Source organism: Mustela nivalis (genome assembly GCF_964662115.1).
Source record: "Mustela nivalis genome assembly, chromosome: 2".
In the NCBI taxonomy this organism is placed as follows: Eukaryota; Metazoa; Chordata; class Mammalia; order Carnivora; family Mustelidae; genus Mustela; species Mustela nivalis.
In genome coordinates, this window is record NC_139021.1 from 152,891,760 (window position 1) to 152,919,568 (window position 27,809).

Consider the following 27,809-nt stretch of genomic DNA (forward strand, 5'->3'; position numbering starts at 1 on the left):
GTGAGGACCTATTAAGTAATTCTAGATCAGACTAAGTTTGAGAACATAACAAGAGGAAAGGGAACAAAAAGGGAACCAGATGAGTCAAATGCGGTTTGGTGGGCAATCTGGAGAACACCTGAAGTTCTTCATGTTTCTTGCCTCTCCATAAGCTTTGAGTTCATTCATTCATTCAATAATTTTATGAAAGGCCACCTAGCCACAAAGCCACAATTCTAAAACTTCACCTGTTTTTTTATTGACCTTGCCTCCAACCTGTTAAGAGAAAACTGAGGCTATTAGACAGAAATGCCCTCAATTTTTCAGCTGCCTATCAGCAAGTCCCCCTTACAAACTTATCTGTAAACCCTACAATACTTCTTTCCCTTCTATCTCAGAGGAAGTTGAGTTCCCCTACAGGTCCATAATTAATCACTCTATCTATAGTCTAGAGTTCATAGTTTCCTGGAGACCTAGTTCATCAATTACTCCCAGCATTCTCCTTCTCATTCCAGACAGGAAGTTTGAAAGAAACCTCTAGGTCCTAGTTCTATTTTCATTTCCAGTTGACTCCCAAACTTAACTGCATGCGGTTTCTGCCCCTACCATCCTTGCTAAAAGAGCTGATCTTACTAAAGTCATCAATGACCAACTAACACTTCTCAATTCTTATTTTATTTTGTTTGCCATTTATCCTTCATAAAACACTTACAGTAAGCAGAATTCTAAGATGGTCCTCCAAGATTCCAGGCTAGAAAGACAACACGAACCTTAGTTCTATAACTGCAATTCTGCCAACAAGACTGAGCTTGAAAGCAAATCTGACAATCTAAACAGAGAACCCAGTCATGCTGCATCAGACTTCTGATCCCCAAAACTGTTAAGTCATAAATGAGTATTGTTTTAAGACATTAAGCTTGGGATAATTTGTTACACAGCAGTAGCAAACTAACACAATGCTATTCTATTTTCTTTGAAGACACTGCTTTCTTGGTTCTTTTGAAGTTACTTTGGTCTCCTGGCTCCTACACAGGGCTTTCCCCAGTGTTCTCCTAATTCCACACTCTCCCTGAACAATGTTATATTCATGACCTGGGAAACTGAGTTCACTACCATCTAGGTTTCCAGATTAAATCTTTTTCCTAAGCTCTAAACCACTATTAAGCTAACAACTTCTCTGTCTGAGGATCCTATAGCACCTCTTTTCCCACATGTGCTTCTGCCTTTATTTCTGGTCTACTTATCTTTATCCTATGTAATGGGACTATCGTCCATCTAGTCACTCAATGTAGGAATCAGGAAATGGTTTTGTCTTCTCCCTTCTCTTTCATTGAGGGTCAAGTCCAGTTGGTAACTCAAACTTAAATCAGCCTCCTAAATTTCTGCCTGACATCCCCTCCTCTTCATTTGCAGCCAGTTTTACACTTCAACTGGACTATGGTAGTAACACCCTAATGTCTCTCATCTAGTACAATTTAAAATGTGGCCTCCACACTAAAGCCCAAGTAATCATTCAAATACAGTTTTTTTTTAAAGATTTTACTTATTTATTTGACAGACAGAGATCACAAGTAGGCAGAGAGGCAGGCAGAGAGAGAGGAGGAAGCAGAGAGCCTGATGTGGGACTCGATCCCAGGACCCTGGGACCATGACCTGAGCCGAAAGCAGAGGCTTTAACCCACTGAGCCACCCAGGCGTCCCTCAAATACAGTTTTACTATGGTATGCCCCTTCCTAAAACTTTTATTTTTCCCCTGCCAAGAGGAGAAAATACAAATTTAACTCTTCTTCTCTTCTTCCCAGCCATATCTAACTACTACAGGTCCCTGGAGGGACCATGTACATACTGCACATACCAAACATGTACAGTATGCCTCTGCACATACTACTTCTCCCTGAAATACCTTTCTACCTCTTTTTTTTTTTTAAGATTTTATTTATTTATTTGACAGAGATCACAAGTAGGCAGAGAAGCAGGCAGAGAGAGAGAGGGAAGCAGGCCCTCTGCTGAGAAGAGATCCTGATGCGGGGCTCGATCCCAAGACCCTGAGATCATGACCTGAGCCAGAGGCAGAGGCTTAACCCACTGAGCCACCCAGGCACCTCCACCTTTCTATCTCTTAATAAGCTACTGTTACACACCCAATAAAACCCAGTTCAAATCATCAAAATCCCTGGCTATGTAAGCAGAATTATCCATTCCCTCCTTTACATCCCCCGGTAATACAAACATACCTCTATTACAGTATTCTTGATACTTTAGTGTAATGATCTGTTTATACACCTATCTTTCCTAGAAAAGCTCCAGGATCAGGACTGTATTCATCTTTGTAACCCGGGCACTGGGCCTGAAATTCAGAGATAAAATAAAAGTTTGCTGACCAAATCAAAGAAAAAGTTTTTAACCTTAAATTATAGAGGCTGAGAGCACTTCTTTGACGTTAGGTGAAGAGAAATTCTCTTTGCTATCAAAAACATTATGTTTACTGATGCTGTAGTTAATGTTTATAGATCTTTTTTTTTTAAAGATTTCATTTATTTATTTGACAGAGATCACAAGTAGGCAGAGAGACAGGCAGAGAGAGAGAGGAGGAAGCAGGCTCCCTACTGAGCAGAGAGCCCGATGCAGAGCTCGATTCCAGGACCCTGAGATCATGACCTGAGCTGAAGGCAGTGGCTTTAACCTACTGAGTCACCCAGGTGCCCCTGTAGTTAATGTTTAATGAAAATATTCCACACTAAAATTTGGTGGAATTAATCCTATCACAGGACATTAATCTCCTATCACAGGACGTTTAATTTGTTTACACATTTTCACTATTTTCCAAACTGAATTTTCTTTAAGCCATATTTTAAAGAAAAAGTTACTTGGTTGAAAGGCATAACTTTAAGGCCTTAGATACATATTAACACAAATTAGATACAAATTGTTTTTAAAAGGTTACAGCAAGGGCACCTGAGTGGCTCAGTTGGTTAAGCCTTCTGCCGTTGGCTCAGATCTTGATCCCAGGGTCCTGAGATAGGGATCAAATCCAGCATCAGGCTCCTTGCTCAGTGGGGAGTCTGCTTCTCCCTCTCCTTCTGCCCTGCCCCTGCACACAAGTACGCGTGTGTTCTCTCTCTCTCTCGCAAATAAATTAATTAAATATTTTAAAAATAAATAAATAAAAGGTTGTAGCAGTTTACAGTTACTGCAGGCATTAACTTTTAATATGAAAATGATGCATGATTAGTGTATATAACAAAGAATAATATAGTTACTGTACTGATAACAACCTAATGTAAAAAAGTATCTATTCTTTTGATATGCCAAATAAAATTAAGTCTCTTTTCAACATCCTAATATATTCAGTACTTCTGTCATTCTTCATCATACCTTCATGTGATAAGGAGATACTACAGATAAGTTTGTATACTTATAGGCACATACATTAACTGGAGATTCCATTTCAAATGACATGCCAATGTGTATATGTGTGTATTCCATAAAATATGAAAATAATGAAAAAATATGAACACACTTATCTATGTTTTCTATGTTTCTAGACTTCAATTGTAATTAATCTTATTTTTTAAAATTTTTTATTTTTTTAAAGATTTTATTTATTTGACAAAGAGAGCAGAAGCAGGAGGAGCTACAGGTAGAGGGAGAAGGGGAAGCAGGCTCCCCACTGAGCAAGGAGCCCAATGTGGGGCTCAATACCAGGACCCTGGGAACATGACCTGAGCCAAAGGCAGATGCTTAACCAACTGAACCACCAAAGCACCCCAGTAATTAATTTTAAAAACCAAATATTCATGAAGGTACAAATTTCTAGTTATAAAATAAGTCCTGGGGCTGTAATGTACAACATGGTGACTATAGTTAATAATACTGTATTGCATATTTGGAAGCTAAGAGAATAGACATTAAAAGTTTTTATCACAAGAAAAAAAAATTGTAGGGGCGCCTGGGTGGTTCAGTGGGTTAAGCCTCTGCCTTCTGCTCAGGTCATAAGCTCAGGGTCCTGGGATGGAACCGCATCAGGCTCTCTGCTCAGCAGGGAGCCTGCTTCCCTCTGTCTCTGTCTGCCTCTCTGCCTACTTGTGATCTCTCTCTCTCTCTCTGCCAAATAAATAAATAAAAATCTTTTTAAAAAATTGTAACTATGGGGGCGCTTGGGTGGCTCAGTTGGTTGGACGACTGCCTTCGGCTCAGGTCATGATCCTGGAGTCCCGGGATCGAGTCCCACATCAGGCTCCCAGCTCCATGGGGTGTCTGCTTCTCCCTCTGACCTTCTCCTCGCTCATGTTCTCTCTCACTGTCTCTCTCTCAAATAAATAAATAAAATCTTAAAAAAAAAAAAAATTGTAACTATGTATGGTAATAGATGTTAACTTATTGTGGTGATCATTTTGCAATATATACAAATATTGATCACGTTGTACACCTGAAACTAATATAAACATCTATGTCATTTATACCTCAATTTTAAAATATCCATATATATTTTATGTATTCATCTTGGACCTAAATAATGCACAGTGGCCCAGATATTTTTATATAAAAAGTTTTACACATCAAAAATTTGTGAACTTAATGTGCTTGGCTAGCTTAGTCAGGAAAGCATGTGACCCTTGACCTTGGGGTTTTAAGTTCAAGCCCCATATTAGATGTAGAGATTACTTAAAAATAAAATCTTTAAAATAAAAATTTGTGAACTTATAGAGTTCCTAAATTTGTACTCTTAAAAAAAGTGTCCTGGGGTGTCTGGGTGGTTCAGTTGGCTAAGTCTGCCTTTGGCTCAGGTCCTGATCTCAGGGTCCTGGGATGAGCCATGTTGGGCTCCCTGCTAAGCTGGGAGTCTGCTTCTCCCTCTCCCTCTAGCCCCTGCTTATGCTCTCTCTCTCTTGTTCACTCTCTCAAGTAATTAAAATCTTAAAAAATAAATAAATTTGCTGATTTGATAAAGCATACCTCCCTTTACTAGATCTTATTATTTTCCTACTCTAATCATGTAACTCAGTCATAAGAACCTTCTCAAGAATGGAAAAATCGCAGAATAATTTCAGAAAATACAGTTAAGCATTTTTAAATGGGTCATTTTTCTTCCCTTATACTAATTCCGCTTTATATTTTAAATTTCCATTAAAAAATTATTCTGAGAGACCATGTGTTTTTTCAGAAGACTTCAGAGAAGCAAACTCTACCCAGTTAACATTTTAAGTTGTCTTCAAATCTCCTGACAGTTTTACCATTTCATTTTTTTTTTAAAGATTTTATTTATTTATTTGAGAGAGAGACAGTGAGAGAGAGCATGAGAGGCGAGAAGGTCAGAGGGAGAAGCAGACTCCCCATGGAGCTGGGAGCCTGATGTGGGATTCGATCTGGGGACTCCAGGATGGTGACCTGAGCCGAAGGCAGTTGCTTAACCAACTGAGCCACCCAGGCGCCCTTTACCATTTCATTTTAAATGCTATTCGAAAGCTGCCCTCACTAAATTGGAATCAACAGGCACTACTCAGGGAGCTGGCTTGAGAGGTATCACCAGCTTCCACAGTTTCAACTTCTATTCCCAAAGTTTTAGCTGTGGCTATGAACATTTTCCTAAGAGCTTTCCAACTACCTACTAGACATTTCCATACACAAGGCTCATTGTGTCATTTATCATTATCTATAGACAAGAGTCAACCACTTACCTTAATATTTAAGGCTCTACCCTTCTAATCCTAACCCATGTTCCCAGACAATATTATCCCTACTTCTCCAGGCAAGTTGGTGTACTCAGGGTCTGAAGCTTGCCAATGTTAGTGATCCCATATGGAATGCCCTCCTCATCCTTTCTTCTTATCCTAATCTCACCTTTCTTCAGAGCCTCCTTCAAACATCAGTTCCTAACAATAGCATCTATCTGTATCATGCATTTATTGCTTTGCATTTCTATTTATCTTTTCTCTAAGCTTCTTGGGAAGGCACAACAAAGTTTGGCAGAGTATTTTGCAGAGAGCTCACTAATCAAAGCTAACGTTTCTGGAACACATACTGTGCGCTAGACAAAATGCCAAGTGCTTTCCACATATTAGTTCATTTAATCCATGTAAAAAACCCATGAGATAAATACTGTTACCATCCTTAATTCCAGATGACAAAATGGAAACTTAGAAAGATAATTACTTGTCCAAGTTACAAAACTAGTAAATGCCAGATCTAGGACCCAATTTCAGGTTTGTCTAATTCTAAAGCTGTCTTTTCACTTGTGACTCATACAAACAGATCCTCTTGTCCTACTTGATCCATACAGCCTACGACACAGCTTGGGCTTCAAAGGTATGAAAAGAGGGAAAACTGTGGCTCAGCAACTTTTCTTTCTCCCATTGATACAAAGCTTTTATACAATGACCTTTGCCTGAAAACCAGAGATAAGCTCTAACCAAAGGATTCCAAATTCCACCCATGGGCAAGACCCAATCCCATTCCAGAGTGTTCTAAAAACAACATGTCTTCGAGAGAATGAATCATCAAAAGAACTGAGTTTAGTCTTCAAGGATCTTAAGAGCAAGACTGGTCCAGGCCTGAAAGTGATGGAGAGAACCTTTCTTTGCCATAATCTGCTTTAACAGCCTGTAATTTATAGGTGCTGTAGAAGTTAGGTACCAGAGGAATCATCAGAACAAAAGGAAGAGCAACGGTCAGTATGTCTACCCAGGTAGCCCTTAGGTCCTAGTATTTGAAATCAAATGGTGTTTGTGTAATATCAGGGCCTTACATTCACAGAGATCAGCCTTTACCAAACTCTTTCACTTTTATTATCTCACTTGATGTTGAATAGCCCTGTGCAGTGGATAGACAGCATAGGGCCCTCACATTCACTTAAGCAGATTATGCAATGCACCAGAAGGCTAGCCCCTAAGGCTAGTGGAGAATGAAATCTAACACATGTTCTGCTCATCAAGCTCATGAACCTTAATGGAGAGCTGTATCTACTTGGGGAAAAAGGCACCTTTTCCCAATTTCCACAAAGGGACTATATGAACAGGTAACAGTCACAAGGATAACTGCTGGGATCCCCACTTTAAAGATGTGGATGTCAATTATGCCTAAATAAAGCTAAAAAAATAAAAAATAAAGATGTGGAAACCCAGGTTCAAGGATGTTTGAAAATATAGTTAATAAGTAGTAAATCTAGGATTAGAATTCAGGTCTTCCAACTCACTAGGTAACACACTTTTTCAATTACCCCACAAGTCTCCCATTGGTTCAGTTTAATGCAGGCTTTCTCTGTCTTCTCATGTGGCAGACCAGGATTTTCAACACTTTGCTACAAACAGCTGAACCAAAATCCAGAGCTTTTTGGTGTAGCTCTGTCCTGAGGCCATAACTGTTCTCTCATTGAGGAAACTGAGATATGCATGCCAACTGTACCAAGAGGAATACTTTAGATGGATCTCTTATCACTTTGGGAAAAACAAATTGGGTCACCTGCCCTAATGTTAATGGATCATACATCACAGTGGCAGGGAATCAACATTATTAGTATTATGGGAGGTGGTATGTAGAAAGGACATTGAATATGAAATGCAATAATCTGAATTTAGATATAAGCATTACCACTTATTAGCTGCCTGGCCCTGGGAGATAACAAAAACAAATATTTATTAAGTACATACTATTTACTTTGTCATGCACTTTATTTACATGATGAATAACTGCACACAACCCTGAGAGGTTATGTACCTTCATTATCCCCATTTCACAGATGAAAATATTGAGGCTCTGAGAAGTCCAGATAACTTACCCTATATCACACTGTTGGTAAGTGGAGAAGCCAAGATTTAAACCCTCCAATATGATTCTAAAACCCATGTTCTCAATTTCTCAGTCTTTGTTTCCTCTAGAATAAAATAGAGATTATAATAACAGCTGCCCGACCTACATCAGAATTATATTAGCGTGTATGAGGGTATCTTTAATAAACTATAAAGCAGTAAAGGTCAATGTATGAAATCCAAAGCTAATACTGACAGGCAGATATATTTATCTGGAAGGTGGACATTCAAGTATAGATTTCCTTGTCTCCTTTCTACTTAACATTGGAAGTCAAATGACCTATGTTAAGCCCATGCTTCTTAGAGCAACAATGATCTTGCTATCCAGACGTTCCTTATCCTACCTCTTTCTATATCCTGTTCCCTACTATGGTAGCAGAGTGCAGTGGGACATATCCTTAAAGTGCCACAGGACATAGATTTTATTATTAGCTTCAAAATCAGTGGATTGAGAGAATTTCTTCATCATCTGCTGATGACAATGATAATGATATTCATACTAACTGATCACTTAGTCTATGTAGGCATCTAGTTAAGCCTTTTATATGCCTTATCAGTTAATCCTCATAATAACTCTAAAGAGACAGAAGCTATCATTCTCATTTTTCACTAAGGAAACCAGGGCTTAGAAATGCTAAATAATTTGCCCAAGGTGATGTAACTTGTGAGTGAATAAGCTCAGGTCTATTTTGACTCCAAAACTCAAGCTCTAAAGCCTAACTCTCATCCCTTACCTCCTGCCACGCCCAAGCACAACCCAGAGGACTTACAACAGTGCCCACATTTTCTTCCTTCCATTAGGCTTCTGCTTCCCACTCTTTCTTACTTTAGTGACCATATATTTTCCAAACAAAAGTAAAAATATGTTGTTTGACAATCTTTAATAAACTCCAGAAAAATCTGGGACCTGTGGTTGTTTATCTTTCTCCTCTATATCTGATCACTGAGAACAAGCCCTATTCAGAGCATTCTTGGTTTTTCTTTTAGTCCAGGCCTGGCGTTTTAAATCCATCTGCACCAAAAAGCCTGAGAGTTTCTTAGAGAATGAGAGCTCAATTAGTGTTATTATTCTGAAAGACTCCTCTCTCAAAAGAAAAATATGAAAGGAAGAAAGATTTTCCCTCTTTTTTTTTTTTTTAAATAAGTTCTTGAGACATCTCTTTGAAACATCCCACTCTTCTAGAAATGGTTTCTCCCGGGGAGAGGAGAGAAGGGGAAAAAAGAAGTATATCTGCTCTCTTAAGGGAGAGACATTGTTTCACCTCTCCTTTTCATTTTTAAAAATTTATTTATTTATGTGATCTCTACACCCAATGTGGGCTTGAACTCAAGATGCCAAGATCAAGAGTCACATGCCCTTCCAACTAAGCCAGACAGGTGCCCCTGCCTCTTCTTTATAAAGTGGCTCTACATTGCTATTTGCACGGTAGGTCCTCCCTACAAAAGAGAGAACAAAAAGAAAGCACAAACCCTAAATTTCATTTACTGAAATAACCTGCAAATTCCTTTATTCAACATTTATTGAGCACCTACTATGCAACAGGCTCCCAACATTCACTATTGCTCTCTTCCACCCAAATTCAAGATCAAGAACACTCAAAAGTAATAAACAAGAAAAAAAAAGTTCTTCCTACATGTGGGGGAGGGAGGAATGGTTGTTGGAAAAATAAATATAATAAGAAAGTACCAGATAAATGTAAGTGCTACAAAGAACAAAAGAGTGATGTGACTGGGAGAATCTGGTAGGGTAGATTAGGTGATCATTAAAGATCTAATGACACCTGAATTAAGCTCACTCCTGAATTAAAGGATCCATCCATGCAAAGACTAGTGTGCAGGATGCAAAGGGAACAGCTAATGAACAGATCCTAACAGAGGAAGAATAAGCCTTTAGAGCAGAGGTTGGCACACTTTTTCTGTAAAAGAGTCACATAGTCAGTATTATAGGCTTTGCAAGTCACATAAGTTCTCTTGAATATAACTGTTTTTGTTCTTGTTGTTGTAGTTGTTTTACAATCCTATAGAAATGTAAAAATCACTCTTAGTCCTCTGGCAGTATAAAAATAGGCTTCTGGCAAAATTTGGTCCCGCCTTAGCTTTCTGACCCATTTTAGAGGAACACTTAATCTACTGTAGCTAGAGAGCAAGTAAACAATGAGGAAATTGGTACAAGATGAGATCTGGAAGGTAGGCAGGAACCAAATCGTGTAGAGCCTTTTAGGCTAAGTTAAGATTTTGGATTTTTTTCTGTGTGATGGAATCCCCTGGAGAGCCTTAAGCAAAACAGTGACATGGTCTGCTTTAAGCTTTCAAAAGACCATTGTGGTTCTCTGTGGAGAACAGACTGTAGTTGGGGTAAGAGTGGAAGCAGAGTTGACTAGAAGGCCAGCTATTGTATCATCCAGGCCAGAAAAGATGAAGGTGGTGGTGGTAGAGACAGAAGTGAACTGAACACCCTCAGTGAAAAGCTATGTTTATCAGTGAGGATCAAAATCATGGATGGATTCTTGAAATTCTACCTTAAAATCAAAACAGTAGGATAAAGAGCTTAGGTTGAGCTATAAATAGTATTAAGTTTGATTCACAGGAAAATCTTGGTTACTCAAATTTTTAGCAATATTTTGACATTTTTGATTTATAGCTATTTGACTTTCGGGAAGATCTTTTTCTTTCTCTTCCTAGTGAAAAGATTCACAGTATCTCTGCTGGTTCCTCATCACATTATTTTCCCCTTTTCACCTCAATTTTTATAGACTTAGAATGCTCCTCTCGCTTCAAAGTGCACCACAGTCAACCAAAAGATAACTACTCTTTTAAAATCTGAGAAACTTCCAACTTCCCTTGGTCATACACCCCTCTCTCTGAAAATTTCCACCATCAGGAAGTTGTACATATAAGTGGTTCTCACATTGTCCAAAATCAGTTCCTTGTTCTCTTTCACAAAAGTACTGCAGAGGGGCTCCAGGATGGCTCAGTCAGTTAAAAGTCTGCCTTCAGCTCAGATCATGATCTCAGGGTCCTGGGATTCAGGCCCGGGTCGGGCTCCCTGCTTGGTGGGAGGCCTGCTTCTTCCTCTCCTTCTGCCCCAAACCCCGCACCCCGTGGTTCATGCACTCTCCCTCTCTGTCTCAAGTAAATAAATAAAATCTTTAAAAAAACTACTGCCAAGTTTTGAAAATTCATCAAGTTGTACATTTACTTTGGGCACTTTTTTGGTATATATCTTACGATTTTTTTTAAAGTTGTTTGTTGGTGTGGAATACACACACACACACACACACACACACACACAGGTTCCAGTGATCACAGCCTTTAGAGGGTAGTCAGATTAGACCATGTCATACGTTGACTTCCTTGGAAGCAGTTTCTGAGACTAAGTTTTGCACGCAAATGTTTTATTGCATATAGGACACAACTGGCAAGTACATTTACAATGAAATGAAGAAGGCAGGAAAAGTCAAGAGTTATATTGACACTCCCCCCTCCTAAAGGTGGTTACAACTGAGTACTCAGCTGATCTTGTGATGAGCTCTGGAGCTGAAATGGCCCTCAGGCTTGCCTCAAATAAGGCAAGGAAGCTAAATCTTTGCATCTTAAATCAGCCAGTCACTGACTATAGGCTCCCGGGAACATAACCTGAAGTGAGGCTAAAGCAGTGGCCAGTAAAAACAAAGCTTCACATTCCACCATCAGGAGCCAGTATCTCCATCAGCTACGGGATGAGCACTTTAGCGAGAAGAGAGGATCTAGTTGAAGCATCATGGCAGCCACTACAGAGGGGTATTTAGGTATTCTCATAGAGTCAGTTTTACCGTTTAAGGTTCATCATGGTGCATGGTATTTTACTATGGGTATACAGCATTTTAATTAAAATACTCTAGTAAAATTTAGGATATCAAATATACTAACTAGTATGCTAATTAGTATTTTCACTAAAACATTTAGTTTTACTATGTAACATAGTATCTTACAATAAGCATACTGCATTTTATTAAAAATAAACAGACTTCATGTTCAAATATTCAGGAACACACTTTTTAAAAAAATACTGCTGGAGGGGCGCCTGGGTGGCTCAGTGGGTTAAAGCCTCTGCCTTCAGCTCAGGTCATGATCCCAGGGTCCTGGGATCGAGCCCCGCATCGGGCTCTCTGCTCAGCAGGGAGCCTGCTTCCTCCTCTCTCTCTCTCTGCCTGCCTCTCTGTCTACTTGTGATCTCTATCTGTCAAATAAATAAAATCTTTAAAAAAAATAAAAAAATACTGCTGGAAAAGTGACTCAAGTGCCATTTCAACTGTGCACCTTTATGCAACTGATGATTAAACCTGAGCCATTTTTTACTCTTCCTTCTCTTCTCTCAAGTCATATGGCCCCTTCTGGGATAAGACTCCTCTATCCTCTTCTGTCATTGCCACCAATTCAGGTCTGCACCTTCATCTCCTCAAACCTAAAATGTCTCCTATGTTCAATGTCACCCAAGTTTTTTCTTTTTTTCTTTTTAATCTGTCAGAGAGAGAGAGAGTACAAGCAGGGAGTTCAGCAGGCAGAGGGAGCCTGATGTGGGACTTGATCCCAAGACCCTGGGATCATGACCTGGGCCAAAGGCAGGCATTTAACCAACGAGCCACCCAGGCATCCGTCACCCAAGTTGTTACAGAGATTAGAGTAATGCTCCACTGCATGCCTTGCATTAATTCCTCAAATAGTCATTGAAAGCCTGTATAAGGCTTTAGGGAAATAACTTTGGGCAAGAAGACACAATCCTTCCAACTCTTATAAACACTAATTTCCAGTGAGTAAGGTCTTAGTCAATATCATGATAAATAATTTCGTAGAAATTGTGATAAAAATGCTTGAAGAAGTACCAGATGTACGAAACCGTATGATGTCAGGATCTGGATTAAGAGGTCAGAATGTTTTCTAAAGTAAGCAAAATGAGCCTTAAAGAACAAAAGGATAAAGTTCAAAGGAAGATTGTTCTATGCAAAGAGAATGGCATACTTCTGGCTACCTTAAGGCTCTGGAGAGGAGGTAGCACAGTGTGCCCAGGGAATTAAAGAAGAAAGCCGGTAGCCACATTCTGGAGCTTGTAAGTAAGGAAACTGGTAAGCAAGCAAGGGCATTATAAAGCCATTAGAAGTAGGATTTTATTTTGCTTTTTAAAAAATCTTTTCATTTGGAGATAAGTTCAGAATTGGAAAATTATAAAAAAGAATCTCCCTGTACTTTTCAACCACATTCTCCAAATGTTAACAACTTAAATGACCACAGTAGGGTCATCAAAATCAATTGATTCAATACTTACTACCTAATTTACAGACCTTATTTTACCAACTGCTCCACTAATATCCCTTTTAAGATTCCAATCCAGAATCATGCATTGCTTTCATTGTCATGTCTCCTTAGTTTCCTTTAATATGGGATAGTCCTCAGTGTTTATCTTTCATGGCCTTGACTCTTTTGAATAGCACTGGCCAGTTATTAGGTAAAATGTACCTCAATTATCGTTTGTCTAATGTTTCCTCATGATCAAATTCAGGTTATATATTTTTGGCAATAATACCACAAAAGTGATGTTGTGTCCTTCTCGGTGCATCATTTCAGAGTGAACATGATAGTGTCTGTCAGATTTCTTCACTGTAAAACTATTCACTTTTTACGTAACTATCTTTGGGAAGTTTGGGGTTTTTTTTTTTTAAGATTTACTTCTTCAAGAGAGAGTCAGGGGAGGGACGGAGGAAGAGAATCTTCAAGCAGACTCCCCACTGAGCTAAGAGTCTGTTGCAGGGCTTGATCTCATGATCCATGAGATCATGACCTGTGAGATCACAACCCATGAGATCACAACATGAGCTGAAATCAAGAGTCGGACATTTAACCAACTGAGCCATCCAAGCATCCCGTCTTTGGGAAGATATTTTCTATTGAATATTCTGTTTCTCAACATACATTATCTAATAATTTTCACATCCATTAATGATTCTTACCCGCATCAATTATTTCTGTGGTATTTGCAAATGGTGATCTGCTTTTTTCATCAACTCATCTACATTAGCTGTAATGCTGCTCTAAGGAAGATTTTTTTCCTTCTCTCCTGATTTATTCATTTATTTTTTATCAACAATAACTCATGAATTCATATTTTATTCCAGGAGTTGTAATTCATTACTATTATTATTTTGTTACTCAAAATGTCTCCTGTCTCATTGGAATCCCTTCAGGTTGACTGCCAGGTCTTTTCTTTGAGCCATCCCTACTTTCTGGCACTGCAGATGTTCCAGCTCATGTACTTTTCCTGCCCCGATTTGGAATTAGCAAAGAGATAATTTCTCTAGAAAGAGCCTGGTTTGAGATACCACTTGATATATTCACTGGGGTGTCATCATTTTAGGTTCTCTCAACAGAGCTAAAACGCATATTTATGCATACATCTGTGTTTATATCTACAGAATCATGAGTTTGTATCAATGCCTCCAATTCCAATAAAATATTACAGGGTTCACTATAGCCTTAGAAGTGTCCTTTATTTTTTGGGAGACAGTGCATGCATGTGCACACCCACCCCCTGTAAGTGGGGGGGGTGGGAGACAGGGAGAGAGATGGAAAGAGAATCTTGAGCAGACTCCACACTGAGTACAGAGTCGATCATGAGGTTCCGTCTCATGATCCTGAGATCCTGACCTAAGCTGAAACCAAGAGTAGTACATTTAACCCACTGAGCCACCCAGGCACCCCAGAAGAGGTGGGTTTTGTTTTGTTTTGTTTTGTTTTGTTTTTTACTTCAATAAACATTTACTGAACACCTGCCATTGGCCAGCCTCTGTGCTAGATATTGAGGATATAGTATTGAACAAAACCAGTATGGTTTCTTGGTCCCTGTCCCTGCCCTTATGAAGTTTAGATTCTGGAGGTACAGTTTATTAACTATTCCCTTTTTCTCCAAAATGGCTAAATTTAAATTTATGCTTTTTACTGGCTCTTTCTCAACAGGATTTAAATGGGCCACAGAAGGATTTTAAGCAGATAACATAATCAGTTCTACATTTCTTTTCCTTTTTAGTTCTACATTTCTTAAAAGGTCAGTCTACTGGAGAATCAAAGGAAGAAAAGAGCAGACTGGAAAGCCAATTTTCAAATCAGTTGGGGAGGGGTGAAAGCAAATGTGGGGAGGCCATTTTGAGGCTGTTAAGTAATTCAAGGAAGAGATGACAGTCAAGTGGACTGAGGTGAAGGCAAGAAGAAAGGAAAAAACTGTATTTGAGAAATACTTAGGAGATAAATGGACCATTTTGGTGACTGACTGAAAGTTAGGAGGATGAGCTAAGGAAGAAAAATTACTCAAGAAGACTCCTGGGTTTCTCAGAGTAGATACAAAAAGATTGGTTCACATTTCCATATATTATAAATACAACTACATGTCTCTTGCATGAAATTGTAAGCAACCTGATGACCAGAACAGTGTAACCGTGTATGGTTCATATCTTTGTATCCCCAGTATCTCCTACAGTGTCTGGTACAAAGTTGGAGCTCCAGAAATGTTGAACAAATGACTGAATGGATGACCTTCCTCAGAATTACCAAGTTGAGATTTCAGCTGTAGAGAATCAAATTAGATAAAACACCCTCATAAAGGCTTCAAACCCCCTAAGCAGAGGAAAAGTACATATGCTGAATATCTATTCTCCCAGAAGGGTATATCCTGGTTTATTAGTTTATTATGTATACTTTCTCTTGTATCATTAATTCAACCTACCCAAGACAGAAGCTATAAAATAGAGGTAAGTGTTTGGCTGTAACAGTGAATTTCACTTTGCACCTAATAGACAGCCAATTACTATGCCTGTTAATTGCCTGTCCCTGGCAGGGGGTGGAGGTAAGAAAAGGCCTCTGTTTTCTCAACTCTTAAATGAGGCTATGGGGTTTAGATGAGAAGTTTCCAGTCTGAAGCAGGCATTCCATAAAAGCTGACACTCTTTGTCTTCATGTATCTATATACTCCTTCAAGACACAAGACACAAGACACAAAACCACTTCCCCAATTAGGAAGCCTGCCCAGACCACCAGTATGCAGCAATCTCTTTTTCCTTCTCTGAGCTCCTGGAATACTTATCTAATAAAATTCTTCAAAAATTAATCAAGGCTAGTCCTGTGACTGCTCTTGTAATAAATTGTTTTCTTTTTTACTTGTTATTTAACTACTCACATACTCATACACTGTTCTCCAGTGAAGTCAGATACGTCTTCATACGTGAATGTGAAGTCAGCTATGCCACTTATCTGCTATGACTTCATCTTCCCAGTTTTCAGTGTTCTCATCTGTAAAACGGGAGACATAGATACCTCTCTGGTAAGGTTGTTGTTAGGATTTGAAGTAATGTGTGTAGAGGGTTCAGTGCATGCCGCATATCTGGTATTCAACAAATAGATGCCAAGAAGCACCAGTGAGGGCAGTTGTCAGATCTGTTCCAAATTTCAATCCTGTCCCAGATATAGCACTTCACAGAGTATCTCACACATGGCTGCTTCTTGATATTTAGTTTATTTTTACTCCATCTTTTCCAAAAAAGATTTAAGGCAGCTAGGTGTTCAACAAATATTTGCTAAATGATGACAGGCCATACATTCCAGTCAGATGTTCTTTCTTCCTTTCAGTTCTTTCCATAATAAGCAAAACACCCCAATACTGTGACTTTTTAAACATTTTTAATCATCCTTCACTTGCACCAAGGATTTCTTCTGTTACTTTTTAATCTAATAAATGAAAAAAATTTTAACTATAAAATACATGCTCATGGTGAAATGAAAACATTATGAGGTAATCAAATGAAAAGTATGCTCTTCTCCCCATATTCAGTCTTAGCATCTGGATGTAATATTTTTTATTTTTTTTTAAAGATTTTATTTATTTATTCGATAGACAGAGGTCACAAGTAGGAAGAGAGACAGGCCGAGAGAGAGGAGGGGGGAAACAGAGGCTCCCTGATCAGCAGAGAGCCCAATGCAGGGCTTGATCCCAGGACCCTGAGATCATGACCTGAGCTGAAGGCAGAGGCTTAACCCACTGAGCCACCCAGGCGCCCCTGGAGGTAATATTTTTTATTTTTTATTTTTATTTATTTTTTTTAAAGATTTTATTTATTTATTTGACAGAGATCATAAGTAGGCAGAGAGGCAGGCAGAGAGAGAGAGAGAGAGGAGGAAGCAGGCTCTCCGCGGAGCAGACAGCCCGATGCGGGGCTCGATCCCAGGGTCCTGGGATCATGACCTGAGCCGAAGGCAGAGGCTTTAACCCACTGAGCCACCCAGGCACCCCCCCTTTTTTTTTTTTTTAAAAGATTTTATTTGTTTATTTGACAGATAGAGATCATAAGTAGGCAGAGAGGCAGGCAGAGAGAGAAAGAGAGAGGAGGATGGAGGTAATATTTTTTAAAAAACAATTTCCTATATATCCTTCCACAAATCTTTGTACATTTACATCCTGAAGTTAAAATAAAATAAAATATAATAAAACAAGTAAATGGGATTATATATACATATATATGTGTGTGTGTGTGTATTTGCATACACACATACTATCAGCTACCTGCCTTTTTCACTTCATATGTACTTAGTGTTTACTGGTTTTGGTTTGGCAACTATCCTACCTTTAGTTATTAATAAAAGATTTGCCATGATTTAGTGTCTTATTAATATAGGTTCCAAAAGGGTCTTTTCATCTTTTTTGCTGTACTCTATCCCCAGTACCTAAATAAAACCTGAAACATAAACATATAGTCAATAAATACTTGCTATGAATGTACTTCCTTCTGAGGAACTGCCTTCATTCATTCAAGGTATACTGCCCACTCTTAGCTAAGTGACAGGAAAGACTGATTAGATGCCTCATCCTTAAATTCTGAACTGTGAGTAGAATAAAAACAATGCTGAATTCCAGTGATGAACCCATTTAAGCATGAGGAATGTCCCTGCTAACAATATTCTCTGGGGTGGCTGCTACTTCATGGTTCTAGCCTGGTTCTGCCTTACCTCCAATTTTGTGAACTAACCCATATCTTCCCAATGAATTGCCCTTTGGTTGTTCAGCATTTCTCAACCTTAGCACGACTGATAAATTTTTTTAAGGCTTTCTTTTTTTTAAGTAAGCTCTACACCCCATGTGGGGCTCACAACCCTGAGATTAAGAGTCCTACACTCCACCAACCGAGCCAGTCAGGTGCCCCAGCACTAATGACATTTTGAGCTACATAATTCTTTGTTCTGAGGGGCTGTTCTGTGCATTGCAGAATTTTTAGCAGCACTGCTGGTTTCTACCCACCAGTAGCTTTCCCTGCGTAACAATCAAAAATGTCTCCAGACATTAACAAATGTCCCCTAAAGGGATTGAATTAGCTAGTTGATTTCTATGGAATAACAACAACAAAAATCCTAACTGATGGCTACTATATTTTTGGCAACTTTTCCTTACGGCTTGTATAGAAATATCTCATTCGTTTAAATAGCTCAGTTATATCATATTATATAGGTGTGTCATACATTATTAAAATAGTCTACTAATAATGGATTTCAAGGTCTTCTCTGGTGTTATAATATTTTTAAAGATTTTATTTTTAAGGAATCTGTACACCCAACATGAGCTTGCATTCACAACCCCAAGATCAAGATTCACTTGTTCCAACAACTGAACCAGCCAGGTGCCTTACCTGGTATTATTTTATTTTATTTTTTTTTAATTTTTTTTTTAAAGATTTTATTTATTTATTTGTCAGAGAGAAAGAGAGCGAGCGAGAGCGAGCACAGGCAGACAGAGTGGAAGGCAGAGGCAGAGGGAGAAGCAGGCTCCCTGCGGAGCAAGGAGCCCGATGTGGGACTCGATCCCAGGACGCTGGGATAATGACCTGAGCCGAAGGCAGCTGCTTAACCAACTGAGCCACCCAGGCATCCCTTACCTGGTATTATTTTAAATAGCAGCTTTATAGAAATATAATTCAAAACACCATATAATTCATCCATTGAAAGTCTACAATTCAATGGCTCTTAGTACACTCAGAGTTGCAATTCTCACTGTAATCAATTTTAGAACAATTTCATCTCCTCAAAAAGAAACTTCTGCACACCTTAATTGTCACCACAACCAAAGCCCTGTCTGCCACAGCCCTAAGCAACCATTAATCTATTTTCTATCTCTGCACACTTACCTATTCTTAATATTTCATGAAATGGAATCCTAGAACATGTGCTCTTTGGAATTATTTCACTTAAGTGTAATGCTTTCAAGGTTCATCCATGTTGTAGCACGTATCAGTACTTCATTCTTTTTGGTTGTTGAACAATATTCCATTGCATGTACATACCAAATTTCATCTCTCCATTCATTATTTGATGCACATTGGGTTGCTCCACTTTTTGTCTATTATGAATAATGCTTTTATGACTATTCATCTACAGTTTTTATGTAGATATGTTTTCACTTCTCTTGGGTATAACTTGGAGGTAGAACTGCTAGGTCATTTGGAAACTTTATGTTTTACCTTCTGAGGAGCTACCTATTTTCCAAAGTGGCCGCTCCATTTTACCTTCCCAACAGCAGTGTACTAGAGTTCCAATTTCTTCACATTCTTCCTAACATTTGTCCTTTTTTGATTTGCATCTCCCTGATGGTTAATGTTGGTGAGTATCTCTTCATGTACTTACTGGCCATTTGTGTATCATTGGAGAAATGTCTATTCAGATCCTTTGTCCATTTTTTAATTGGGTTAATTGCCTTCCTACTACAGAGTTGTAATAAATCTTCATATATTCTAGATACAAATCCCCTTTCAGACACATGATTTCCAAAATTTCTTTCCCACTCTGTGGGATGTCCTTTCACTTTCTCAACAGTATCCTTTACAGCACAAAAATTTAAATTTTTTGGCAATCTTTCAGGTAAAAGTAGTGTGCCATGAGCAGCCAGTTGTTTGTACATAAATCATGTGCATGTGCTTCTCTGAGACAACTGTCATATTTGGATGCAAATGTGAACACGTTTCCCATTTCACCACACTGAATATTAAAAATGTGTGTATGTAAGGGTCAAGATTTGATGAAGTATTTTTTTACTGCTTACTCAAGAACAATCTTTTTTTTTTTTTTTTTTTTTGAGAGAGAGAGAGAAAGAGCACAGCACGCTGAAGAGGTGGAGAGGGGCAGAGAAAGAATCTTAAGCAGGCTCGATACCCAGCGTGGAGCCCAACATGGGGCTTGATCTCACAACCCTGAGATCATGACCTGAGCCAAAAATCAAGAGTTGGATGCTTAACAACTGAGCCACCCAGGCACCCAAATCAAGAACATTCTTAAGTGAACCTCTGTTTTGCTTTTACTGCATATGCATGGTGCTGAAAAGTATATAACATTAGTATAGTTTAGTGCCAATGCCTTTAATAGTGCAAAGGTACTAGAAGTTTCATCCATCATTGCTTGTGCCATCAATGTAAATGCCAATGTAGTGAAAAGGGCAAATAATGTTTTAGTTTTGTGAAAATAATCTTGACCTGACATACTCCTGGAAATGTTCTCCAGGAGCCCTAGGGGTCTGCTAGACCACATTCTGAGAACTGCTACTCTATGATATTCATGTTTATTTGAAAAGGAAAAAAAAAAATCCTTGTATGTACATTTTCTAATAAACTGATGCTCCAGGAACAAGATACAAGAGGGAATATGTGACATGTTGTCTTCTGATTTTTGCCTACCTTTGACATACCATTGCATATCCAGAGAAAGGAATTTAAGCAAGGATAATGAAACATAATGGGTCTTCTACCATATTTATGAGGAGGAGGAGAAGGCAAGTTACTGGATAATGATAATATATAAAACTGTCAATATATTTTTTAAGATTTTACTTATTTATTTGACAGAGAGAGACACGGCGAGAGAGGCAACACAAGCAGGGGTGTGAGAGAGGGAGAAGCAGGCTTCCCACCAAGCAGGGAGCCCCATACAGGGCTCCAGGACATGACCTGAGCCGAAGGCAGCCCCTTAATAACTGAGCTATCCAGCAACCCACCACCTTTTTTTTTTTTTAAGTATGAAAAATTACTTACCCTCTGTAAATATCTACTGCATTAGAGTGGATATAAGCTGTTAGGTCTATTCTCTAAGTAGCAAATAAAGACAGACAGGTCTTAGACTGTCCTCTATAAGGCCAGTGAAGCCTCTGTCCAGAATTAAGCAAAGTCAATTCAAAGTAATCCTACAGATCCTAAGCCAGTAAAATGTACTCTGGAGACCAAACTCTCCCCATAAAAGTTCTTTAGAGATGAGGAGCCTATCTACTTAAGAACTACTTAGCCTATCTAAGGATCTTCAAGCATTAATAGCTGTGTCTAAGCAAACTTGAAAACAGTTACAGATCATGGCCAAGTTACTGAGATCTAACTTATCTTTATTTCTAATCCATCCTGCATACCACTTCAGAGTTAATCCCTCTAAATCACTCTCACCTTTATTCAAGAACTTTGAGTAATAATTAGAAGCTAACACTAATGGAGCTCTAAACCATGTGTCCAGGACTATACTGAACAATTTAAATGAATTTTCTAATTTAATCCTCCCAGTAATCCAATGAAGTAAACTCTATAGTTCTTTCCCTGAAGATGAGGAAACTTGGCTTAAATGGATTTAATAACCTGCCCAAAGTTGCTGAGCTTCTGAGTGGTAATACTAAGACTCAAACCCAAGCTCTTGACTACTACGGTATTTCCGCAGAGATACAACTGGTCTAATAATCACTTAGGGAACTTGTTTAAAACAAAAACAAAAACACAAACAAACAGCTAATTGGGCACAATGACAAGGCACACACATCAGAATTTCCAGGGTGAGTCTCTGACTCACACCAGGTTTAGGAACCACAAGTAACTTCCCATTTCCTAGAGAATGGAATGTATTTCCTATGTCTAATCTACTTCTCACAGCAGGATTCTAGGATAAGGGCAAAATTCCTTAAATTGGCCTACAAAGTTCTTCATTGTCTGTCACTTGATTGACCTTTTTTGGTCCAGTCTTGCCGCAAGTTCCCTTTTTGTTTCAGTCTCCCCTATTCATCACAGGGCTTTCCTTCATGGGATATTTGCACATGCTATTCTTCGGTCTAGAATGCTCATTCCTGCTCCCCTTGTCTAGTTAACTCTTGAGCTTCTTCAGGCTTCAGCATAATGGACACTTCCTGAGAGAAACTTTCCTGACTTCCTTCTCTAGGTCGAATCCCTAGTTATAATGTCTCATAACACTATGGACTACATTTACAAATTTAAAAAAATTTATGTGATAATCTCTCATTATAAACTATGAAAAGGTAGGTAATATACTTGTTTTTGCTCATTATTGTATTCCCAGTGCCTAGCTTAGTGCCTGTTGCATAAATACTGCCTGTTCAATAAATATTTATTGAAGGAATAGATTCAAGGCCTTTTAAACTATTCCTTATTTAACCAACCAAATGTATTTTTCACTTACTCGACAAAGACCTATAGTTCTAGTAACAGATTAACTCTTCTTTGTACATCTTTTCATCCTTATCCTGACCCAAGATCTTTCTCCACCTCCTCACCTATATACACTTACAATTTACCTATTCACTTACAATTCCTCCTACCTCCTAAATTTCCTTTCTTTCACAAAGTTCTCTTTAATATATCAGCCCCTAACAAATGCCTCTAAACTTCTAAATCACTTTGTATTTCCATGCCATTCATTTGGTACTTCATATGCTGTATTAAGTAATATTTCATATGTAATTACCTTGTTTTATTTTTTTGATGATTTATTTATCTTTAAAGAGTGCATGAGCCCAGAAGCAGGGGGAGGGGCAGTGGAAGAGGAAAAGAGAAAATCCTCAGGCAGACTCCCCACTGAGTATAAAACCTGATGTGGGGCTTGATCCCACAAATCTGAGATTATGACAATCAAGAGCTGGACACCTAACCAACTGAACCACCCAGGTGCCCCTGTTATTTATTTTTGTTTTTTTTTAATATAATCACTGTTAGGGAGTTTGTATGTTCTTAAACAATAGTTTAATTTTTGATACTGGAGTACCCAGGCATGTCCTAAGTCCACTGTAAACATTTGTAGAATGAATTATTGAAGAACTTTCTGCAACCTGGAATGTGTCAGCCTGCAGTTATCAATAAGTTTAGCAAATGACAATTCTCTTTGTAGGGCACCTGTTTATTTTATACTATGTAATACTTCTAGGGGTCGTTTTGGCAGACAGTTCAAAACAAGCATGATGGAAGAATATTAAAGTAAGATACTATTTTAAATTTCCTGACATATTAGAGTGGTTCTGTACTCGGATTTCTAAATCCATTAAAAAATTATTAATATATTTCACAAATCTCCAGAATTCCATAACTCTCTTGGCTGAATGAATATCATTCACAACAAACCTTTAACCCTACGTAAAATGCAGCACATTTCAAATTATTTCCCCCTTTGGTGAGATTAAGATCTAAGTAATTAAGACTTTGTTTCTTTGAAGATCAGAAAGTAAATTATAATCCCAATTATCTGATTTATTATAATTCCAATTATCTTATTTATTTTAGAGAGAGTACATGTGCAGGGGAGAGGGGCAGAGGTAAAGGGGAGAGAGTCACAAGCCAAGCCAACTCCATGCTGAGCTCCAAGCCTGATACAGGAGTTGATTTCAAAACCCTGAGATCACCACCTGAGTCTAAACCAAGAGTTGGATGCTCAGTCAGCTGGGCCAAACAGTGCCCTATGTCTTATTTTTATTATTTTTTTTAAAAGATTTTATTTATTTATTTGACAAAAAAAGAGAGCACAAGCAGGAGGAACAGCAGAGGGAGAGGGAGAAGCAGGCTCCCAATGAGCAGGGAGACCGATGCAGGTGCTTGATTCGCGGACCCTGGGATCATGACCTGAGGTGAAGGCAGTAGCTTAATGTAATGAGCCACCGAAGTGCCCCCTGAGTTTTATTTTTAAATGCAAGAGCTGAGGACAACAAAGTCGAAAGATAATATTAAAATTCGGCTATATGTGTCACCCATTTTAAATGCAAGGAATTAATTTATTTCATGAGTTTTATCAGCCATGATTTTTTTTTTTAAGATTTTATTTATTTAACAAACAGAGATCACAAGTAGGCAGAGAGGCAGGCAGAGAGAGAGAGAGAGGAGGAAGCAGGCTCTCCGCGGAGCAGACAGCCCGATGCAGGGCTCAATCCCAGGACCCTGGGATCATGACCTGAGCCGAAGGCAGAGGCTTTAACCCACTGAGCCACCCAAGTGCCCCTATCAGTCATGATTTTTGTCCATACTAGTTAAAATATTTAAAACTTAAAGTTTGATAATAAAGAATTATGAGTTATCTATTTATCCATTTCTCTTTGGATGTCCTTATGAACATTTTATATGGAGCTAATTAATTGCTCTTTTACCAGCTTTATTGAGATATAATTTACATACCATAAAATTCACCCATACTAAGTGTACAATTCAATTTTTTTAGTATATTTAAAGAGCGGTGCCACCACTAGAATCTAATTTGGTTTTACACTATTTTTTTTAATTGCGATATAATGGACAACATTGTATAAGTATTACCACTCTAATTCTGGAACATTTTCTTCACCCCTAAAAGAAACCTTGTACTCATTAGCAATCTCTCCCCTTTTCTCTCTTACCCCTCCACCCCTAGGCAATCACTAATGAATTTTTAATATTTAATATTTAATAATATTTAATATAATAATATTTAATATAAATGGAATCATACAACAAATATGTGGTTTTTGTGACTGGCTTCTCTCAGCATATTTTCAAGACTTACCAATGTTGTTGCATGTATCAGAACTTCATTCCCTGTTATCTAATAATAGTCTATTGTACAGATGTACCACATCTGATTTATCCTTTCATTAGTTGATGGATATTTAGGTTGTTTCCACTTTTGGGGCTATTAGGGATAATGCTGTTATGAACATTTGTATACATGTTTTGTCTAGACATATTTTATTTCTCTTGGGTAAAAAACAAGGAGTGGAATTGCGAGATCAGGTGCTAATCACTGTTACGATAAATAACATATATTTTTTTTCTATTTCAAAATATTTTTGACAAAGCCAGGAAACAGACTTTTCATGAAAATCTAATATAAATTCTTTTTTTTTTAAATAAGGTTATCTACACAGCTTCTCTATCAACAAAACTGCATATTACTTTCCAATTTGGGGTTCAAACAGGAATTATAAAATGAGGTGAGAACCTTTAGTATAAGTCATAAAACTAGATGAAGTTTGCACTAGCCTATTTAATCAATATGCTGGGATCAAATTATATTTTTTGAGCAGGATGTATATATTCATCTCCTTAATAAACAACTACTTTAGAGATAAATACACAGTAAGGGAAGGCTTACCCAGTAGGAGGAGCAATAAATAAGAATTTAAAATATCAAACACCCTGAGTAAACTAAATTCTTATTTCCCTCCACTAGCGGGGGCCTGTTCTACGTTTCCTGAGAAAAAAGGTGAATCGTTACTTATAATTAGTCATATAAATTCCCAAAGGCTTTCATAAAAGCATCTTGCAGAAATTGGAGCCCAAATAAACTTCTGTTCACATGTTTTCTTTCTTTTTTTTTTTTTCTGGCAATGTACACTCTAGTTCAAATATATTCAGGAAGCAAACTTTAAACAGAGAATTAGGAGCTGATTGTAAAATTCCACTTTTAAAAAAAGAGCAAAAAGACACATTTTAATTTTAATTTTAAAGAAAAATCAAACACCTTGCAGCAGAAATGAGGCATAATCAAGGGAAAACTACCAGACGTCCTACCAATTACAGCACTGGAGAACGCCACAGGTCGTCCAAAAGACGCATTCGTTTTAGCCAACAGCTCTTTCCTCCCGCCAAAGCTGTCCCTAGACCGTCAAAGAATAACCCAAAGAGTGATCGATGATTTTTCCCTTTTGATTCCCCTCCACCCCCCCCCCACATCCACCTGCTTGGAGGTGTCAAAGCGACTGGAAATGGTTAACAGGGACCAGCAGCAGAGAGAGAAACAAACACCCCTGACAACCCACAGCTGAGTAAGCAAGAACTGTTTATTCACGAACATGTTCCATTTGGAGACTGTCGGCGAGCCCTTGAAAGACCAGGCACATTTTAGAAAGCTCCTACAGAGGGAGAGAATAATCTTTTCTCCCCCGCCACTCCCCCAAAACACACACTGAGAAGCTCCGGTGGGAACCATCTGGTCTAAGGGAGCCTCCCCCACCCTCCCCGACCCTGTAGGAATAACCTCCCGCACCAGTGCATCCGACCCCTTGCGCGGGTTGTGTAACTCCCCAAAATGAGCTCAGACGCGGCAGAGGCTGGCCCCAGCCCGAGGGCTTCTGAAGGCGCTTCTGCCACCTCCACCCCCGCCACGGCCCGCCCCGACGCCGCGACCGGGGCTGGGGACCCTGAAGAGAAATGGCCCTTCAGCTCCCTTCCCTCACCTGGCTCGGTCCCACCTGAGGGCAAAAACTGAGAAAAGAAACAAGCAGGAGGGGCTGACCTTGTAGCTACTGACAGTGGAGCGGCACATCCTGCAGCTTCCTGGAAAGCGGCCCGAAGGACATATTTCCCCCTGGAGGAAGGAAACGGGAGGGCGCCGGCCGGGCGGCGGCGGGCGCGGCGGCGGTGGTCAGGGCGGGCTGTGCAGCCTCTAGCGGGGACGGTCCGAGGACTACATCTCCCAGGCTGCTCTGGGCCGCCTTGCGTCGTGACCCCGGCGCGCACGGAGGCGGTGACTCTTACCTCACAGAGGTAGCTCCTCCGCCGGCAGCAACTCGGCGCCCGCGGTCCATGGACCGGAACCCCGGGCCGACGGGCAGGAACCCGGGCCGCTTTCGCCGCCTCCCCTCCCCAGACTCCTCCTCCTCGCTCTCCACCGCCTCCTCCGGACGCCCGCAGGACGCGCACCGCCACCTCCGGGCTCGCGGAGCCACCCCAGGAGGCTGGGCGGCGGGTTCGCGGCTGTCGGAGGACTGAGGCCTACTCCGCCGCCTCTCAGTGCTATTGTCCCTGGGCCGGGCCCTGACCAGGTCCACTGGGGAGGGCCGAGTGCGCCGGCTCCGCGGAAGATGCCGGACCAAGCCCTACAGCAGATGCTGGACAGGTACGGTCAGCTTTGGGGAAGAACGCGAGCCGCGGGTCCTCGCTCTTACTCTGGCCCTTCCCGAGCCCGGCCTCGAGCCTCTCCATAAGCGGAGCCCGGCGTGCCGGGAGGAGTTCCACGCCTGGGGGGCGGTGTGAGGGGCGGAAAGTTTGGAGTTGGTGCTGGGGGAGGATAGAGAGGGTGCACGGGTGCTTCGACTTAAAGCGAAACTTAGGGAGTGGCGACTAGTTTTGTTGGAACGCTCTTTTGAAGTGAGAGGGGCTTGGGTTAGTCCACAGAGTTAGTTTCTTTTTCGGTTTCCTACACTCCTCCCCTCCCCCAAAACTATGTTGTAACGTGTTTGTCAGCGATGTCACTGGCAAGAACAACCGGACTATCTTTTAGGAGAGTGATCCCCTGCAGTTTTAAGACTCCAAAAACCAAGGGTAAGCATTCTTTTGGGAAGCCCGAGATTCTGATTTCATTCCTCCTTACCCCCTCCCGTCCTATCCCCACCCCCAAACTGTAAGGTCAAACCTATTCACAAGGGAGCTTTAACGGTCAGACCAGAGTAGAGGTTATGGAAAACAGCCACATGAGTCCCACGCTGAACAGTTACCATATTTTATGATTCATTGAGTTCACTGAAAAAGTTTTGCCTTATACTGAGGCTACTGGCCCATTTCTGGGGGGCTCCTGTCTGTGAAACTCTTGTTGTGAAGTCGGTTGCACCGCCCTCTGCTGTTCAGATTCTAGTTCATGGGTTCTACCGTGAGTTTTGGAGACCGAGTCTGCATTTCTCCCTAGCCAGGTCTTAAATTCCTGGCATAGCCAGTGTGATGTTTGTGGTTACTGAAATTGTCGGCCAACCAC

The 27,809-nt window shown here is 39.8% G+C and overlaps 2 protein-coding genes across 17 annotated transcripts in view; one reads left to right on the top strand and one right to left on the bottom strand.

Annotated features, from left to right (window-relative positions):
- The window catches only part of CPEB3 (cytoplasmic polyadenylation element binding protein 3), a 193,781-nt gene extending 167,196 nt beyond the window's left edge, over positions 1 to 26,585 (bottom strand). For 5 of the 16 annotated variants that reach the window (XM_082721954.1, XM_082721953.1, XM_082721948.1 and 2 more), the window contains exons 1-2: positions 26,355 to 26,485; positions 15,989 to 16,097 (exon numbers count right to left, since the gene is read on the bottom strand). In XM_082721954.1, the coding sequence (XP_082578080.1) occupies positions 15,989 to 15,992 (4 nt within the window). In that variant the 5' untranslated portion in view covers positions 15,993 to 16,097; positions 26,355 to 26,485. Of the gene's footprint in view, positions 1 to 15,984; positions 16,098 to 25,630; positions 25,717 to 26,354 lie in introns of all 16 variants that reach the window. The other 11 variants (XM_082721950.1, XM_082721961.1, XM_082721957.1 and 8 more) reach the window with 7 other exon arrangements.
- The window catches only part of MARCHF5 (membrane associated ring-CH-type finger 5), a 52,235-nt gene continuing 51,002 nt past the window's right edge, over positions 26,577 to 27,809 (top strand). The window contains exon 1 of the mRNA XM_082721969.1: positions 26,577 to 26,957. Within this exon, the coding sequence (XP_082578095.1) occupies positions 26,923 to 26,957 (35 nt within the window). The 5' untranslated portion in view covers positions 26,577 to 26,922. The remainder of the gene's footprint in view (positions 26,958 to 27,809) is intronic.